This window comes from Amaranthus tricolor, chromosome 15, assembly GCF_026212465.1.
Source record: "Amaranthus tricolor cultivar Red isolate AtriRed21 chromosome 15, ASM2621246v1, whole genome shotgun sequence".
Taxonomy (NCBI): Eukaryota; Viridiplantae; Streptophyta; class Magnoliopsida; order Caryophyllales; family Amaranthaceae; genus Amaranthus; species Amaranthus tricolor.
Window position 1 is genome coordinate 5906357 of NC_080061.1, and position 18384 is coordinate 5924740.

Genomic DNA, 18384 nt, shown 5'->3' on the forward strand with positions numbered 1-18384 from the left:
AACAATAGTTTTGAGACGGTATGTCATACAAGCTTAGATATCAATTCTTATGCACAAGTATTAAGTATATGTCTAATGGCATGCCTGGAATCCCACAATTAGGTAAGGACACAAAATTAGTAGAACAAAATTTCCCACAAAATACAATATGTGAGTAATGATTATATTTCAGAAGTTTGGTATTTTTTTCAAGCAATTGAATTTTTATATTTTTTTCCACAGTAAACTATTACTTTCCTTTTACCCCTATACCAGACAAGCTCTAAAAATTTAATTGCATAGGCCTAAAAGAAATTTTGTGTGTGTAAGTACAATATACCATACTACACTTACACACGTATTTATTGCATTGTTACCTATTATGAAACGCAAACTAGACGTCTTGAAAATGGTAGCGGTGGCAATGGGATCCCCCTACCCCAATGTGTCGTACTCCTTAGTAGAGATTGTGTCTTTTATGGTGTGTTTGACAACTGACTTTTCATTGACTTTTGACTTTCTACTTTTTGATTGATCAAACAGCTAAAAACATAGCTTGATGTCTTGCTAAGTACAACTAAAAAGTTACGATGTGGAGTTTTTTAAGGCTTTTGACTACATGGCCAACTTCTTCTCTATTAGTTGACGAGCAACAACAAACAATCAGCCGCAGTACCAAAAGAATCCTAGCAAATAAATACCAAACGACCTCATACCGAAAGTATACCAAACAAAATGTAAGACTTGCAAAAACTAATAAAACATGGGATCATATATACTGTATTATACAAGACTTGCAAAAACCATCTAATAAAACATCGAATACGCCATGAACACAAGTAAGCTGGCTGCGAATCCAGTTCCTGTAATCCTGTTAAATGCATTGCCTGGAGAACCGCTTCCTGCAAAAAAGATTACGAAAGGAAAACAAGGCCTTAGGCATAAAATCCACATTCAAACAGCAAAAAATTGTATGATCATTCGTACTAATTGTGTCGTAGAGTGATTAATTGATCCCATGACTCCGCACAAAATTTCAGTATTCAGGAATTAGGCGCAAAGCCCGGCTCCAAGGCTTGCATTTTCAAGCAGCATAATCAAGATTCATGCTTTTTGTAGGGCTAATGTAGATGTTGTAGAATTTGTTAGAGTATATAACATTTTCTGAGAATTCATTTAAAGTGGAATATTGAGCATCATGTATGAAGAGAGCCTGTGTTGCATCCGCGTGTTAGAGTATATAACATATCCTGGGACTTCAATTATCAGCTTAAGCTTTTGATTGAATTGGTTCCTAGAGAGAATTTGATTGTTGAACTAATGTACTATCTTTGTTACTAATGATTTCTCGAACACGCATCAAATATTTAAACCGTACATTTAACATTCACCCCCGAACCTTTGATTTCAAGTTGACCTATTTTTCTCTGCAAGTCTCCTTACTCAATCGAAATACCAATGCTGTGCTGCTAACCAGCCAGACTTAGAACTTGGAAGGCCTTTAAAATAGATTCATGATAAGTCAACAAGACTGCATTTTAAACCATAGCCTAATTTGAGAGCACACCAATGACACCAATTAAATGAGCCTATACTTGCTTCTGATTGACTCGGATTCAGACTAATTTATTTTTTTGAACCCAAACCCAAACCAAGACCCATTGTGAAGACTCCAAACTCTTGGTTACCACCAAATACCATCTTAGTAGGGTATATATATGTAGAGTCATAGAGGACGGAGTTTGCACACACATCAAGAGAAAACATTATAATTTTAATGCGGTATATAGATAGAGTTATATCATTTAGTCTAGGAGGGTGGAACGATATGTACTCATAGGTTTTAGTAAGATAATATAGGTGAAATCATGTTGAAAAGACAATGTAGCAAATAATATAAAACAAACTAAACTAATATAACAATGCCTAGTTATAACGTCAAAATTATCATACAACATATAAAATAGTCTATATAAACTAAAACAAATTAATACAAGATTGGAGTATAATATTGGTAACAACAATTACTTGGAGGGCTTGAATGTGGTCATAAATTTTAACAAGAGGCCGCCACTTAAGATACCTAAAACATTTACTCCATAACTGCATTGTAGCAAATTAGTTGGTAACCTTCCCCCATATTCACAACAACCAACTAACCATGTATCATCCACATTTTTTTTATCCATGTAGGACATGAGTTTCCAGCAAAATACATATATCAAATTACAAGTGTACTACTAGTAGACATTTAATTTAAGCGGTGAAACTTAGGTAAAGTAGGAGGGACGTCACTCTTCCTAATTTTTTGACAATATATGCGTAATGACACCTTATAAATTCAGGTAAAAATGATAAAAATAATCTTATAATAATAAAGAAGTTACGAGTTTAAACTCTGACACATACATATTATTTTATGCTTATGACACAACAAATCAAATATAGCAGTGACAAATTTGGTATTTTATTTATCAAACAATATTCATATAAATTATCACAATTCTCTATTGAGAAGGTTAAGACATAAGAGATTCAAGTATTAAAATTTAAAAAATGAAGGATAAATTTTCGTACCTAAAGTGCTTGAAGATTTAGGTGGAGAAGCCGTAGTACCTAAACAATAGGCAAAATCATACATATAGGAAAGTTAGATTAATCATATCAGAATTATAATTAAGAAAAATACAAATCTTTTTTTGATTTTAAAATCCTTTAAACAAAACTTAGTTTTTACTACTCTCTCTACATAGGATGGTTTTTTCTTATATTATTTTTCCGCATTATAACGATATATATAAAAGAATAATTTGCTAAATTAGATAGCAGTTTGTTTATTGATAAAAAGCATTTGCCAAAATATTCAACCTACAAAAGAGAACTATGTGACTTTTAAGAATATTGAATGCTAAAGTTGAAAATTATACCGTAGGGCCTAGACGTCTTTGCTAACATATTATATCTAATGTGCATGCAGCCTGAGTATATATTTGTATCATTGTTTTTACTCTATTAGAAAAATCAAAAAGCAAGTGTAAGAAAAATCTGTTTCCTGCCAAACATTTTGTCTTTGTTTCATTTGTCAATGCCCACTCAATAAATTAAACGAAAAGTAAACGTATTAGAAAAACAACGATTGTTACTTGAGACAGTGAGACTGTCTTTTCTGAAGACGGTTCTTAAAAGTCCAGCCCGTTATGTTAATTTAAAAAAAAACTGATACGCACATATAAGTGTAATGTGAAAAATCACATAATATATTTGAGGTTATAACATAATATATTTGGTGTTATACCAGTATATATTTGAGGTTTATAACATAATTTATTTTGGATTATAACATAATATATTTGAAGTTATAACAATATATATATTTAAGGTTATAACATAATATATTTAGAGTTGTAACAATGTATATTTGAAGTAATAATATAATATATATGGAGTTATAACAACATACATTTAGGGTTATAACATAATATATTTGGTGTTATAAAATAGTATACCCTCAAACACAGATCATTGTATACCGAACTATATATTATGTTATAACCTCAAATATAATATGTTATAACCACAAATATATGTTGTTATAAACTCATATATATTATGTTATAACCTCAAATATATATATTATTATAGCTTCAAATATATTATGTTATAACCCTAAATAAAATATGTTATAATCCTTAAATATATGTTGGTATAACACCCAAATATATTATGTTATAACCCCAAATAAATATTGTTACAACTCCAAAAATATATTATGTGACTTTTTACATTACAATTACATGCGCACGTCAGTTCTTTTTTTAAATTAACATAATGGGCTTGGCTTTTGAGAACCGTCTTTAGAAAAGACGATCTCTCAAGAGAGAAGCCGAACACAAATTGTTGTGAGAGACGGTCTCTTCGAAAAACGCATTAGATATATGGGCTAAATAGCCTAATTAATACAAATTAAAAAGAAAATAAAAATATTAGCTTCTTATTTTAAAGTCTTCTCTTTAATAGACGGTCTCTCAGATGAAGATAGCTGCATAATTAATGCCTTATGCTAAGTATCGTGACCTAAATTAGATACAAACCGATAAAAATAGAAGAAAGCTAGAGAACGAAACGAACCGTTACAAATATTGGAAGATTTGCCGGTATCAATACGACAAAGCTTAGGAAGATTAAGAGCTTGAGTGAGATTAATATGAAAAGCCTGAATTAAAGATGGGTTGCTGTAAATATCGCAAAGACATGTTTTTTCATTAGTCACAGCTTCTTTCAATGGATTACAGCAGCTTGATGGCGGCGTTGTGGTGGCGTTCAAGTAGTCCACACACGCCACTAGCTTTGACGCGCATGTTGGTGTCTCACCTGAGCTTTGCGCCGCCGTGAACTCCGCCGTTAATGATAATATTACAAGTGTTGCAGCCTTGACAATCACTTGTACTGTAAATTTATTCATCTTGAGATGGTCTCAAGAATAAAAAAGATGATTAGTAATTTTGTTGGGAGGGACATTATTTGGGTTTTATTATGGGTGTGGGATTGAGGAGCCAGGTAGGTGAATGTGGGGCCCGGGGTTGGTGACTTTATTTAACTGACTGTTGACCGGGCGCTGTGGTTCCTCTGTTACGCGGCCACCTGGAATAAAAGTTTTCAAGTGGCCGGATTTTACTTTTAAGGGGTGTTTGGCATTTTGGAATGGAATTTTATGAGATTTTTTTTATAAGACTTTGAAGATAAAAAATCTCGTCCTTTATTTATTATGTTTAATGAGTCTTTATATATGGGAAGAGTTTGTTTGAGAAAGCTAAAAAAAAGACAAAAAAGGAAAGTCTCACCCTCAAATACCACCCTCCTCTCAAGACATTTATCATGAGGACTTATTATTTTAAGTCTAATTTTCTATTTTCATTCCCTTCAAACAAATAAAGACTTAGACTTTGTTTTGAAATAAAGTCTCATTCCCTCCCTCAAATCCCTCATGCCAAACCCCTTAGAGACTTTTTTCATATATAAGTGGAGTTATTTATTCGGGTTATCAGGTTGCTTTCAGGTTAAGTATTTTGGATCAGTTTGAAATCGAGCTTTATGTTTATATTGTACTTACATAATTGAAAATTATTTTGAAGTCAGGTCAAATCGGATTACAAAGTCGGGTAAATTTCGAGTCATCGAATCTAAATTTGAACACCTCTACACATAAGTATCACAGTAAATCTCTGGTAAGACGGCTGCATACATGAGACCACTCATAGGTCCAGCCCATAATTTTGAAGTTGATATTTAATAGTTTGAACTCGACATTTTGGACCTTGAAATTGGCATTTTAAGTCTTAGATTTGACAAACTTTAAACCATTGGAATAGACATTATAAGTATTGAAATAGATATTTTATAGTTAGAGTAGGTAAATAAAATATAAAATTAAGGGTTGGAGTACGGGTTTTAAGAGTTAGAATTGGCATTTTAAGTGGTGGAATGGGTATTTTAAGGGTTGAAGTCGATAGCTAAAAAATTAAATTAAGCCTCTGGAGAATGAAGATCGAGGCTTGACTAGGATTTTAAGTGTTAGATTTGGCTTTTTAAGTCTTGAAATGGGTGTTTTAAGGCTTGAAATTCGGCAAGTATAAAATTTTTTTGGTCGCACGCATGAGGCGGCCACATACAAGTTTTAGGAGTATAGACTTGGACTTCTAGGGATGAATTTAATCCGTTTTTATGTCATTCGTTTTTAGGTAAATAAATTTTATAATCATAAAGGATGAATAAGGGAAGCAATTGTCATATGCTGCTCGCTTGCAACTCGTGAATCTGTTTTAATAAGTACCACCACCTATTGGTGTCAAATTTTTGTTCTTCCGAAAAAAGTTATTAAAGCTGTGAATGCTGTTTGTAGAGCCTTCTTATGGCATTATAATAATAAGGATACGAAGCCTGGTAATGTGAATTGGGAGTACCTTTGTAGACCCAAGAAAGAGGGTGGATTGGGAATCAGAAATCTTGAGCTATGGAATAGAGCTGCGACTGGAAAAATTGTTTGGCATTTGAGTTGCACGCATAAGTCTTTGTGGGTTCGATGGATCCATGGAGTGTATACTAAGGGTGGTTGTTGGATGATCTTTAACCCTCCTTCCATTGCAAGTTGGGTTATTCGTAAATTGTGCAAAGTTAAAGATCAAATGAGCACTTGGGTCAACTCTACTACCTATAACATTAACACAGCCTATAAAAGAGTTGATTGGGTCTTCTGCTCATGTTAGCTGGAGTAAGGTTGTTTGGCATCGTAGCTCTCTTCCGAAAGCAAGGTTTATCTTTTGGATGGCAATGCTTAATAAGTTGAAAACAAAGGATCATTTGATGAGGATTGACGTGACTCCTGATGACTGCTGCCCTCTTTGTTGTACAGCTTGTGAGTCCATTGCTCACTTTAATTTTTTAGTTGCAGTTTTAGTAGTCAATGCGTTAATCTCTTGACTTCATGGCTTGGTTTCTATTGCTTCTCTTTGGTCAATTCATCCAAGCAATTGGAAGGTTTCTTGCTTCATGAGAAAGATTGCTATTTCTTCTGTCCGTAGCCTTATTTATCAGATATGGCGAGCTAGAAATGATTGTATTTGGCATGCTCGTGTTATTTCTGCTAGTTAAAAATGTAAAACTTGTTATCAAGTTTAGGATGTTGAGTCTGTATCCGAATTCCCCTCATATGAGTTCCACATGGTGTAAAAGGCTTTTGGAGTTCTAAGTCCTTGGCCTTTTCTATGAGTGTTGCTTTGTCTTTGTACTGTATGGTTTGTTGGAGTTAATGGAAATTTTTTCATTGTCCATAAGAAAAATTACTTAGTTACGTTTATATCTTATAAATTTGATTTAGGTTCTATTTAGTCTAATAGAATAAGTCCTAAGTTTCACGTCTACAAGATATTGAATTCGCAGTATGGATTTACTGTCAAGGAAATTGACATTTACACGTTTGATTAGTTATGTTTTGGACTCTTGTATACGGAGTCTTGAGGAAAGGAAGACATGACTAATTTAGCCAGCCATTTTAAGATAAGTCTTGGAACCATCAAGCATGTGCACATAGTATAAAGAAGTGTTTCATTTTGATGGTGAAACAAAGTGGAAAAGAGTATCTTCAATGTTCTTTCTAAATTAGCGTAATATCTGAGAAGTTGAATCAATGATCACGCAAAAGTTAACAAAGTTGCACATCATTTGAATGCTCGAATGAGCAAACCATTCGCTAGCCACTCATTGCTTGTTTGAGCAATCGCCAATGCATTGAGGCATAAGCTTTCGACTAGTAGACTTATAATTAGGGATGGCAAAAGTTGATCATATCTGCTAACCCGATCTGAACCTAACTTGAAATAAGTCGGTTTGGGTTGAGACTTTTGACCCAATTAATTAAATGGGTCGATCCAACCTGATCTGTTTATTAAATGGGTTAGGTTCAGGTCAAAATTTTAAACCTGAAAAAACAAGTATAACTCATTTAATTAAATGTGTTAATTTCGAGTTAAATCAATAAGTATAAGCTAAACTTAGTTCATTTAATATTTTCTTATTTTTCATAGTAAATACAAAATAAACAACAAAAAAACATAAAGTTAAAATTAAAGCCTAAAAAATTAGATTTAATCAACGTTAAAAACCTTAAAATGAAAACAAAAAAAATTATAAACGGGTTAAGTGGGTCGAAATAAGGTCGACCTGATTTGTTGCAGGTCGGGTCAAGGTTGTGATTTTCGACCCAATTAACTAAATGAGTTGGGTTTGAGTCAAGAATTTTCTAACCTGTTTATATATGACTCGAATTCGAACCCAATCCAACCTGATCTGTTTGACAGGTCTACTTATATTATATGAATTGAATGACCCAACAAAGCAAATTTTACCTAATCCAGTTCATTTAGTGTTACAAATTTATAAAATATTATTAAGTCAAAAGTAAAGTAGGAGGCCCAAGCCCGATCTTACAAATGAATATCAAACTTACGGCAAAGCAAAACTGAACCCATTGTATCTAATCCAGTTCAGTTTTAGTGTTGCAAAATAAGCATGATTGGGGGCCCTGCTGACTTTACATTTAGTTATCCATTTAAAGGCCTAACCCAGGAATTTTGAAATTTTCATTTAGCATTAAATCTTATATGAGAAAATCTTATAATGAACACTAATTCTTAAATGAAACGGTCTATTATTTTTATTTGGCTGACCCAATATATATTTTTTGTCTTAAAATGATTACTTAGAATTCTAATATAATTACTTTTTATAGTCTTAGATTAATTACTTATGACATTAAAACGATTACTTATGATTCAATTATATGGACCCGTCTCATGGTGAGACGATCTCATACAAAACGAGTTGCATAATGAAACGCGGCTCATATATAAATTAAATGACCCAATAGAAACAAATTTTATCATCAGTAAGTCTTATATGAGACCATCTCGCTGTGAGACAAGCCTATACAAGCAGCTCATTAGTAATAAAACATTAAAAAACAATGAAATTTGAATTGCATAGGGCAGTAGTTTTTTTTTTTTTTTTAGTTTAGGTCGATCTAATTAATGCCGTCTCATGGTGAGACAGTCTGAATGAAGAATTAGTGTTTTATCATATAGGTTCCATTATTTTGAATTTGTCTTACCAATAGACAATCTCTCACCAAAGTAACTTTTTATTTTTTGTAGTGTCTATATTTTTTACTAATTTAATTTTATTCTCCCTATTAGTCCCATTTTTAAATAAGGTTAAGTTATCCTATTAGTTTTATTTCTATTTATAGTATGTATCTTTTACTTTATCACCCTTACTCACATTACCTTATTATAAATAATTAATAAAAAATCATTAAAAAAGTTACTTATTATCCTTTCTCTCTCCTTTTTAAATGGTCAGACCCACCTAAAAATTAATGAAAAGTCAAATAAAAACTAATTAAAAAAATAAGAAGAAATATATTTTTTAATGCTTATGATTCTAACTTTTTCTCCAATGACTTTTTTTTAATAAAATGAAAATCTTAAGCATATAAAAGATTTTATTTTTTTTTAATTTTTGTGAATATCTTTTATGAGACATCAAATAGCAATGAAGATAGGAGTATATGAAGGGTAGACCTGGGAAAATTTGATCCGACCCGAAAATGAACCCGGGACCCGACCCGACAAAACCCGAACCCGACCGACCCGAAAGCGACTTAATCCGAAACATGACCGACCCAATAATTACCCGACCGGAAACCGACCCGTTTTGACAGATTTAATATCAATTTTTAGAGTAATTTCAATGTTAGAATTCATTTTAAATAAAATTTTAGTTTTCAAAGTATCTCAACATATTGAGTATATCACTTGAACCCTAAAACTCATCAATAGATCTCAAAAAACACGTATTTAACGTCTTTTTAGCCATCGTAATTATTTTTCTTTAAAAACAAGACGTTATAATCATCTTAATTGAATACATGTATCTTGTTAAATCAGTCAAATGAGTTTTTAATTCTTCTACATTTCAGTAAGCAAATCAATATAATTTATATGAACGTTTTGCACGTTTGAATGAGCTTTTCAAAAAACGAATGTCGCTACCCTAAATTATAAAACGCGTATCTTATAAGACGAAATAAGTACTTAGTTAGTTGTATATCTTTCCAACATGAAAATTGTGAAGATAATTTTAACGTCATTTTTATTTAACGTTACAATTATAATAAACAAAATAACTTTTATAAAGTGCGTATCTTATAAGTCTTTCAAAATAAGTATTAATTCCCCTATTTTTCTTGCACTTAAATGAACCTGATATACCAACTATTTTTTGAAAATCGTACATGTAATTTCTCTAATGATTTTTTTTAGACATTTTAATGATTTTTTTTACGTTGAATTAGTCGATTGGATATTCTAATGTTTTATGGTAACCCGTTGGGTCAATCCGAACCTACCCGAAACCCAGAGTGATCCGACCTGAAACTGACCTGATCCGAAACTGATCCGACCCGAAAATGACCCGACCGAAATTGATCCGACCCAAAACCCGACCGACCGACCGTTTTCCCAAGTCTAATGAAGAGTATCACATGCACATGATAAGTTTTCTATTTATTCTTAATCTTACGGTGATGCTCTTTAATGAACCAAATTGCCTTTATCAAGTTGTGATACAACTTAATTGCACATGGTGTGTTAAGACAAAAAGCACATGTTATCATTTTCATATAACTTAAAGTGTCACTCACAATTGGGCCTAAATATTGTGTTTGACTCATAGTTCCTTAATACGATAAATCATAAAACTTATAAGTGTTTGGTCTAAATATCACATATAGTAAACCTTATTAATTGATTAAACCATTGTAGATCTTCGTTTTTATGTGTCTTCAAGAACAATAAATAGATTTACTGGTTTGAACTAAAAATTATTATGACTATTTAGACTATTTTTTTACTTTTTCTTCCTAATGTCATAGGTTTAGTAATTTGAGTGTTGAAAAGACGTAATTTGAGATATTTTTGACTTAACCACCATAGTTACTCCCCTTCCCTCCGATACCGGTATGATGAGAGCAAATGCACCATACATGTTTCATTTTCTTATTAAGTCAAATGTCTGATTTCTATTTTGGGGTATGTTACTTTACCAATTTATGCTTGCTAAAGCTAAACTTAATTTTTTACACTTTTACACTTACAAACCCCATTGTACCTCTAACAAAATTTTAAAAACTACACTTTTTCGCTTTCATATGTGGTCTAATTTGACAACCTAAAAAATAGTGAAAAGTCAAATGGATAAAACACTTTTCATAAATAAGAGAGAGTATTAAAGATGAGATTAGGAGTGAAGCTAAGATTTTAAAATGCTCTATTTGTTTTTACGTGTCTTTTAAAATGGGAACCTTAATTATACTAAAAATTAAAAATTTTTCCACTTAAAAAAAATAATTCAAGACAAAATGTATTTTAATATTATATTATTTTAAAGGAAAATTTACCCAGAATAATCCAACCAATTTACGATTTTCCTACAATAATCCCAACTATCGATTAACCATGAATAATCCAAACTATTGACTCACTTAACCTGTGTTGTTGTTGCTCTTGTTTTTACCGGTGCAACAGGTAATTTTCTGGCATTTAGTCAATAGTTGGGATTATTGTAGGAAAATCGTAAATAGGTTGGATTATTCTGGGTAAATTTTTCATTTTTTAAAATATTTATCTTTTTTTTTATATTCAAAATGACTTGCTACAATGGGTAGCAGGTCACCCGGGTGTACCCAAGGCAAAGACCCTCCTAAGTTCGGATTATTCATGGTTAATCGATAGTTGGGATTATTGTAGGAAAATCGTGAATAGGTTGGATTATTCTGGGTAAATTTTCCTATTTTAAATATAAATAATGGTTTACAAACAAATCACATAAAAGTGTTGCTCAGAATCGTGACTGAATAACACCAATTAATATTTGAGACTTCTTATTTCTAGGACCCTAGACGGTCAGCAACCCAAATAGCCAAAGAATCGACCCTGGATGAGATTATTAAAAAATAATTATTAAGTGAATTATTCATAGAAAAAGTGAAAAAAATTAAATTATTTTCAACAATTTTTCCATACACTAAAGATAATATGAGCTATGTTTTAGCAAACCTTAATGCAAGTTGTTAAGAAATAGTAATAGTATTATAATTATATTATCTCATTTGCTTTTGTTCATAAGAATTTAAACTAAATTTTTTAGTATTATGTTTGCTTCCTTTCCTATAGGTCCCATAAAGGATGTTGCCCATCACTTTCTATATAAACTCAACACCTCAACCCAACCCATTCTCTACTTCCCTCTTCATCAATAAATAACAACTTCTTCCCAAGTCTTAACTCCTAACATCCAACCCTTTATTCCCAATCCTTTACACTTTCTTTTTCATCTACATAACTAAAAAAATGTGCCCTCTAGAAACCAAACTCATCTCCTCCACCTCAGCAAGAGCTGTCCTACAACCCACCTGCAACCGTGAGGTGGGCCCCAAATCATTAGACCGCCGCAACTCCTTCACAAAAATAGCCCCTAAAACACCATCACCACCGCCGCCACCACCGCGCACCACCACCACCACCAAAACAAAGCCCACTTCCCCATCTTCCCCTAAGCTAAGATCTCCTCGACCGCCAGCGATTAAAAGGGGAAATGACAATAATACCCTTACTTCTAGTTCGGATAAAATTACCCTCCCTAAAGTAAAACTTACACGTTCAGTTTCTACCATAGAGAGAAAAAAGAGTAAAAATTTAGGAATGGAGCCTTGTTTAATGATGGGGTATTCTTCATCTTTAATAACTGAATCTCCAGGAAGTATTGCTGCTGTAAGAAGGGAACAAATGGCGCTTCAAAATGCAGAAAGAAAGATGAAAATTGCTCATTATGGAAGGTCAAAATCTGCTAAATTTGAATCTAAAGTTTCTCCTTTGGTTCAATCTTTGGGGAATATTAAGACTTCTGAAAGTCCCGTTCTTGAACGAAGATGCACTTCTATTACTCCTAATTCTGGTAATTTTTTGTTCTTAAATTGCTTTAATTAAGCAATTATAATGGTTTTAAGTAAGATGTGGTCATGATTTTGTGTGCATAATGCAGATCCTTTGTTTGTTTCTTATCATGATGAGGAATGGGGAGTACCAGTTCATGATGACAAGTAAGCTTCTGCCATTGGCAAATGGCAACCCCTCGCTTTCATAATATTTTACCCTTTTAACTCTCTCCGATTTACCTTATTTGTTACATTTTCATTAAAACTGTAACGGTCCATATTAGACGATGATAATAACAATGAAAATTAGTGTAATTTTGATTGAAAAATCTCGATTTGTCTAATTTTAATTATCTTAATTTTTTAAATAAAATCCATCCTAATGCATTATGATTGATAAATGTGGTATTAGATGACAATGTGAATTTGTGAAAAAAAGATAAATTTTTTTATCAAAGTTTCGTCACCATGAGAATAAATTTTACACTATAATTGTCTTATTGCTACTATTTAATACCACTAACAAATAGACCATTAAAGTTTTTTATATTAAAAATATAAATAATATGAGACGGAGGGAGTAAAATATTGATTATTGAGGCCTTAAATGTATTATTAGCTATGTTCTCTACTAGTTCGTGACATATCGACTATTATGCTTATTAATAGAAGTACTTAGAATAAATTTAAAATTTTACTTTATTGTTTTTGGGTGACATAATCTTAAACCAGTAAACTCATGTTCTCATAATTTATTTAGTTAGACAATTTAGCTTGTATATTGGGCATATAAATATAATAAGATTATCTCATATAATGATTTATAAATTATACGATGTTTGTTGTTGTAAAATTAGTAATTGATACGAATTTAATAAAATATTTCAGTATATTTTTTGTCCCATTGAATTTATTTTCTTTTAGTTTTTAGTTCATTTTAATGATATGTCTTTTTTTTTAAATATGATTGCATTAATTTTACTTTTAATTAATATTATCTCTTAAATTACTATTCAAATATTTAATATATTTAATTTTTTAATGTTCGTGTTAAGAGGGTGATAATTGTAAGTAGAAGTATTAATTAGTATTTGTATTAAGTAATTAGGAGTAAAGGTTAATGTTTTAATGTGTTTTACTTGGTAGGATGTTGTTCGAATTGTTAGTATTGAGCGGTGCACAAGTAGGCTCTGATTGGACATCTATCTTGAGGAGACGTCAAGACTTTAGGTAGGAGTTTCTCCTATTTAATGCCTATATAATACAACTATTGTTTTATAATTTCTTCAACTAATCATTCCTTTAGTTCTTTTAAGGGAACCCAACTAATCATTTTTAAACATTTTTGCTACTTGTTTTATTTTTGTGTTTTGATGACTTTCTCATATTTTTATTATAGATATTATTTGTTTTATTATTTTGTTATATTTCTTACTCTTTTTGTCCTATTAAATTTGATTTATAAATAATTAGTGGACAAACCAAAAAGTGAATAAAAATGGTAATTAACGAGGAAGTGAAAAAAATATATGAATGAGAAAAAAATGACGTAGGTTATGACTAAAAAAAAGAATCAAATTTAATGTGACAATTAAAAATAAAATAAGACAAATTATATGAAACCAAATTGAGTTTTTTGATAATGAGTCACTTTTTATTGTAACTAATGGCATTTATCAAAATAGAAATTGTAGCAAAAATATAAGAAGTTTTTAAAATGTCAACAAGAAATAGAAACATTGTAACTAATAGCATTTATCAAAATAGAAATTGTAGCAAAAATATAAAATTGAGGAAATATTTGGTAATACAACTTTAATATAATATCCAAAAATCAACCGAAAAAAGAAGTTACTCCATATGATGAAATAATTTAATACATTGCTACCCATAATTTTAGTGTTTCATTACAACAATTATTGAAACCTAAATGGAATTAAGTTCCATATCTTATTGTGTATTTGAAATTGTATCAACTTTCCTTTTGTACTTCTATAACAATTGAAAATAAAATGTTTTTGCTAGTACAACTTTAAATTAATGTTCTCAATAAAAGTCTACAATAATTTAGGAGTTTTTCCAATAAATATAATCATATTCACCTCATTCATTATTTCCAATTTTATCTCGATTTAAAATTAATAATTAGAAATCATTAACTTAAAACTTTAAAGTTATGCCTAATATTTTCTAGTTATTGCTCTATTTATTTTTTAAATTTACAAAATTTTAATTAAATAATGTGAAAAAGAAGGGATTGAAAAAATATTATTTTTTTTTTTACTTCTATATGAATATTTAATTCAATTTTAAAATGATTATTTTTATATCTTAAAAATGATTACTTATTAGAATTTTAAAATGATCAATTAAAATAATGTTTTAATTATACGGATTAAGACGGTTATATAAAAGACTTGCTGGAATGTAGCTTTCTTAAGGCAACGTAGGGACAAAATAGTGATGGATCCTTTTTGTTTTGTAAGTTCACGGCTATATTGACATGGTATAGAATAAAGAATAAAAATGTTAGGAGAACAGTAAGTAGTAGCTAAGGTTCCTTAACATTTGCATCAATTTGGATGAAGTAAGAGTAATGCTTAAGTAACATATTTATTTCCTTCTCAGGGAAGCATTTTCAGGATATGAAGCTGAAATAGTGGCCAATTTTACAGAAAAGCAAATTATATTAATTAGTACACAATACGCCATTGATATTGGTAGAGTTCGAGGAGTTGTTGACAATGCTAAAAGTATCATCCAGGTAATTTTTAAATTGTGGGCCCAAAGTTTTAATTTCATATTTTGATTTAAGTTCGGTTTTTCATCACTTAATTCATTTGATTTAGTTGAGTTTGATAGTAAAATTGGGAGTATATGATATGTTTTAAGGCCGATTTTATGAGCGATTGAGTTGATTTCTTGATAATAATTTCAGTTAAGAAAATTAATTACTTCCTCCGTTCTAAATTAGTTGCAATATTGGTAAAAATGGTACTATTTATTTATCACTTTTAATTTGTGATTAGTTTTTAATCTATAGATTAAATATAGTCAAGTGAGATCTTGTTTGATTCGTCTCATTGCAAAGATTATTAATATTAAATTTTTATAATTTTTTTATTATATACATAATTAGAGATATTAAAAATCGAATTAGTACATTAAACTGCGTGAAAAAGCAATGAAACGGAGGAAGTACTTGACAAATATGGATAAAATGTTAGGAAATTCATTACTTATTGCATAAACGTGCTAGAGCCTACTTCTTCTATTCTTTTTTATTTTCCTATACAATACACAAAAAAAACTCTCACTTTAATTTTCGTAATGTAGCAATTCTAGAGGAATATGGGGGTATTATATTTGTCACCTTTGACTTTTTACATAATCTAACGTATTAATTTTATTAGTATTATATATTGATTCAAGCATCACTCAATAAAGTTATAAAAAGATTATATCATGAAAATATGCAATTAGAGGAATTAAGCAAGATCTCATTTGTATTTTTTTTACACGTTAGCCACAATATATAAAATAAGTTCTAAATGATATGATAATATAGCAAATATGTCAAAACAAATTAAATAATAAATATTCTCTTTATGTCTTTGTGTTTATAATTCTCACATATTTGAATTATATGGGGTAAATTAAATTAGATAGAATGAGTATTTTTCTTTTGATTACAATGTGGGAACTTTTTTGAGACAAGTATATTGAGCATAAAAGTGGATAGTAGTAATGAATAACACAACTAGTAATTGCATGAAATTTCAATACTTTATGGATATATGCCCTCAAAAAGTAAGTTTCTTTAGTTCAAAAATACATGAAACCGTTGAAGTTATACTACAACCCATGTGCATATCATAGCCCACATAACGTTCTAGCTTTAAATAATGCAAAAATGACTTGTTGATCATATAAAGCAAATCATGTGCACTTTTAAGCCATTAATTCAAAATATTCTAAAATTGATTGTAAACTTATCAAAGTCATGTAGAATATTGGTAGAATATCTCAAGCGTATAGGATTATATGATTAATAATCATTTCCCAAATATCTTTATGTCCCAAATCTAGATTAATTAAGCGCATAAAATGATATGCAAATTTCCTTTTTATTTTTACAAAGAGTTTTTCAAAACAATTCTACTTTTTGTAAATTATTATAATTACAAGGATCTTATTTTATACCATCATGTCACCATAGAAACCACCTAATATACAATATTAGTAGTAATAATAAGCTAGTACTAAGCAAGACTCAGATGTGATTTTGATTTTGAGCATGTATAAGGTGTTTGATCATACAGAATTTCATAAATAAAGGTCTCACAAAGTTTAGTATATATTAGTTTTGATTATTTATTATCCAAAATTTTAGTAAAATGTCAAATAAATCAAATTGAAAATTATGAGTCTATCTATCTAAGGAAAGTTGGGGGGTCTCTTGAACGTCGTCTTTCCTTTTGCCTTGTTTTGAAGGGGATATGTGTATCGGTTATTTTTCTTTTATTCTTCAGACTTTTGTTATATGCGAAATTTATTGGGCACGACGATGATGAGGATGATGATCTATCTAAGGAAAGTATTAATGGGAGTATAATATAGTACTCCATGTATGTTCACGATATAGAATTATAGATAGTAGAAGTATAACGGAATCACGAGACAGGAATCTTTTGGCCCACAAGATGAGGATAAGAAACTGAAAGTAACATAAGATGACTATTAAGAAAGGCCTTATAGTATAGGGTCCCTTGTCTACATTACAACCGTAATGTAGTTAGTTAGAATAACAAATTTAATTCCATTATAATTTAAATTAATGTCCTTGTCATTCTTATTCTTATCATAATGTTTTTTTTATTTTTTATTTTTTTTAATTGGCAGATTAAAAAAGAATTTGGTTCATTTGACAATTACATTTGGGGCTTTGTAAACAACAAGCCTATTTCTCCACAATACAAGTTCGCCCATAAAATCCCGGTTAAGACATCGAAATCGGAAAGCATTAGCAAGGATATGGTCAGGCGAGGCCTCCGGACTGTTGGCCCATCCGCGGTTCATTCCTTCATGCAGGCAGCTGGACTCACTAACGACCACTTGATCACCTGCTACAGACACCTCCAATGCACAACTTTGGGTTCGTCACGTGATTAGTAGTCTTAAGTCCTAACCAATAATATTTTTAGGAAAAAATATATCGTATTTTTTATTCAGTTTTTAAGAGGCTTGACGTAACACATTTATATAACTCAATGCAACATGCTTGTGTTTGTAACATATTGAACAAGGAAAGTTATTGGATTTAGAAGTAGTTGTGGATTGTAAGTTGTAAAAGACAAGGGCTTTCTTTCTTTATTTTTTGTTTTTATTTTGGGTAGAGTTGAATGGTTTGTGATTGGTGTATATGTTTATGATTATTCCGTGTGTTTAATGAAAATTTACAAAAAAAAATGTTATTACTTGAAAGAATTACCACATTCGAGTATAGTATGATTGGATGTTAAATTGGCTTTAATAATCAGCTTAAGCTTTTGTTGAGTTGGTTCTTTGATATGGTATCAGAGTCATCGTAACAAGAAGTCACGGGTTTGAAACTCAAATACCCCTCAAATTTAAGTGGAATATTTCACACTAGGTATAAGAGGATTTGTATTGCATCTATACTGTTAACCTAAAGGGCTTTACTCTGATCTAGTATATACTATTTAATTTAAAAGTTTTAATAAACCGAATAAATAAAAAACACTGAAAATCGATCCAAAACCCGAGTGACTAGTCTAATTGCAGATGGTACAGATAATCCAAGATAAAATGGGTTGAGAAGCATGCCATGTGAAATA

The 18384-nt window shown here is 30.6% G+C and overlaps 2 protein-coding genes across 2 annotated transcripts; one reads left to right on the forward strand and one right to left on the reverse strand.

Annotated features, from left to right (window-relative positions):
* Positions 1 to 334: 334 nt before the first annotated feature.
* Positions 335 to 4646, reverse strand: LOC130801211 (non-specific lipid transfer protein GPI-anchored 7-like). The gene is made up of 3 exons (XM_057665004.1): positions 4108 to 4646; positions 2557 to 2595; positions 335 to 881 (listed from the first exon to the last, which is right to left on the reverse strand). The coding sequence occupies exons 1-3, from the start codon at positions 4439 to 4441 to the stop codon at positions 787 to 789; spliced, it is 468 nt and encodes a 155-aa protein (XP_057520987.1). The 5' UTR covers positions 4442 to 4646; the 3' UTR covers positions 335 to 786.
* A 7173-nt stretch (positions 4647 to 11819) lies between these two features.
* LOC130801212 (uncharacterized) lies at positions 11820 to 18010 on the forward strand. Its single transcript, XM_057665005.1, has 5 exons — positions 11820 to 12546; positions 12634 to 12691; positions 13673 to 13756; positions 15155 to 15290; positions 17429 to 18010. Exons 1-5 carry the CDS (start codon positions 11943 to 11945, stop codon positions 17696 to 17698), a joined length of 1152 nt encoding a protein of 383 aa, XP_057520988.1. The 5' UTR covers positions 11820 to 11942; the 3' UTR covers positions 17699 to 18010.
* The last annotated feature ends 374 nt before the right edge of the window (positions 18011 to 18384 follow it).

Bases quoted from the DNA above. Each gene is read 5' to 3' on its own strand.
- LOC130801212 (XM_057665005.1), top strand. From the start codon at position 11,943: ATGTGCCCTCTAGAAACCAAACTCATCTCCTCCACCTCAGCAAGAGCT. The intron at 12,547-12,633 runs GTAATTTTTTGT...TGCATAATGCAG, and splicing joins TTCTATTACTCCTAATTCTG to ATCCTTTGTTTGTTTCTTAT. The intron at 12,692-13,672 runs GTAAGCTTCTGC...TTTACTTGGTAG, and splicing joins GTACCAGTTCATGATGACAA to GATGTTGTTCGAATTGTTAG.
- LOC130801211 (XM_057665004.1), bottom strand. From the start codon at position 4,441: ATGAATAAATTTACAGTACAAGTGATTGTCAAGGCTGCAACACTTGTA. The intron at 2,596-4,107 runs GTTCGTTTCGTT...CCTATTGTTTAG, and splicing joins ATCTTCCAATATTTGTAACG to GTACTACGGCTTCTCCACCT. The intron at 882-2,556 runs GTACGAAAATTT...TCTTTTTTGCAG, and splicing joins TAAATCTTCAAGCACTTTAG to GAAGCGGTTCTCCAGGCAAT.